The sequence below is a fragment of the Penaeus monodon genome, chromosome 24 (genome assembly GCF_015228065.2).
Source record: "Penaeus monodon isolate SGIC_2016 chromosome 24, NSTDA_Pmon_1, whole genome shotgun sequence".
NCBI classification, from domain to species: domain Eukaryota; kingdom Metazoa; phylum Arthropoda; class Malacostraca; order Decapoda; family Penaeidae; genus Penaeus; species Penaeus monodon.
Window position 1 is genome coordinate 36,638,017 of NC_051409.1, and position 574 is coordinate 36,638,590.

At 37.6% G+C, this 574-nt stretch overlaps 1 protein-coding gene across 2 annotated transcripts in view; it reads right to left on the bottom strand.

The window, feature by feature from the left end:
- The window catches only part of LOC119588769, a 3,905-nt gene that overhangs the window by 1,479 nt on the left and 1,852 nt on the right, over positions 1 to 574 (bottom strand). For both annotated transcript variants that reach the window (XM_037937410.1, XM_037937411.1), the window contains exons 2-3: positions 410 to 518; positions 130 to 206 (exon numbers count right to left, since the gene is read on the bottom strand). In XM_037937410.1, coding sequence (XP_037793338.1) covers positions 130 to 206; positions 410 to 518 — 186 coding nt within the window. The remainder of the gene's footprint in view (positions 1 to 129; positions 207 to 409; positions 519 to 574) is intronic.

The following is a 574-nucleotide window of genomic DNA, read 5'->3' on the forward strand; positions in this document are numbered from 1 at the left end:
TTTACACACTGTAATTACAATCATAAATATTACTACACTGCACTATGCACATTATCCATCCAAATACCCAAAATATCGTAGCTATAATATGAAACCAATACTCAACCATCATGTAATTTTCAAACTTACGGTAAACAGGTAAGTCAGTGAATCTTGCAGGTGTTTGTTCATAAGGTTCATCATTTTCTTCCCACCTGCTACTGTTTCTGGGAAATGTAAGAAGAAACATTGAAATTCATTATGATATTCAAATTACACAGGCAATCGCCAGAGAAAGACAAGACTGCGATAGAGTAGATGCGCATAAACCATCCATAAGCGCCAAAGTAACACACAAACCACCTTGAATGTTATAGGTTAACATAAAAAAAAGACGTGTTCAACAACCCTATTCGCAAGTACCAGTTACCTTCATTCGATTGTTGACTTTCAGATGAGTCATTTGCCTCTGGTGACTGTGCACGGATGGTCACCAAAGCCACAACCGCCACATAGATGTTGATGAACAGTATCCGCATCTGCAACAGAATGCAATCGTAACTAAGATGGTGAGAGTGATTAATAACTGATTGTA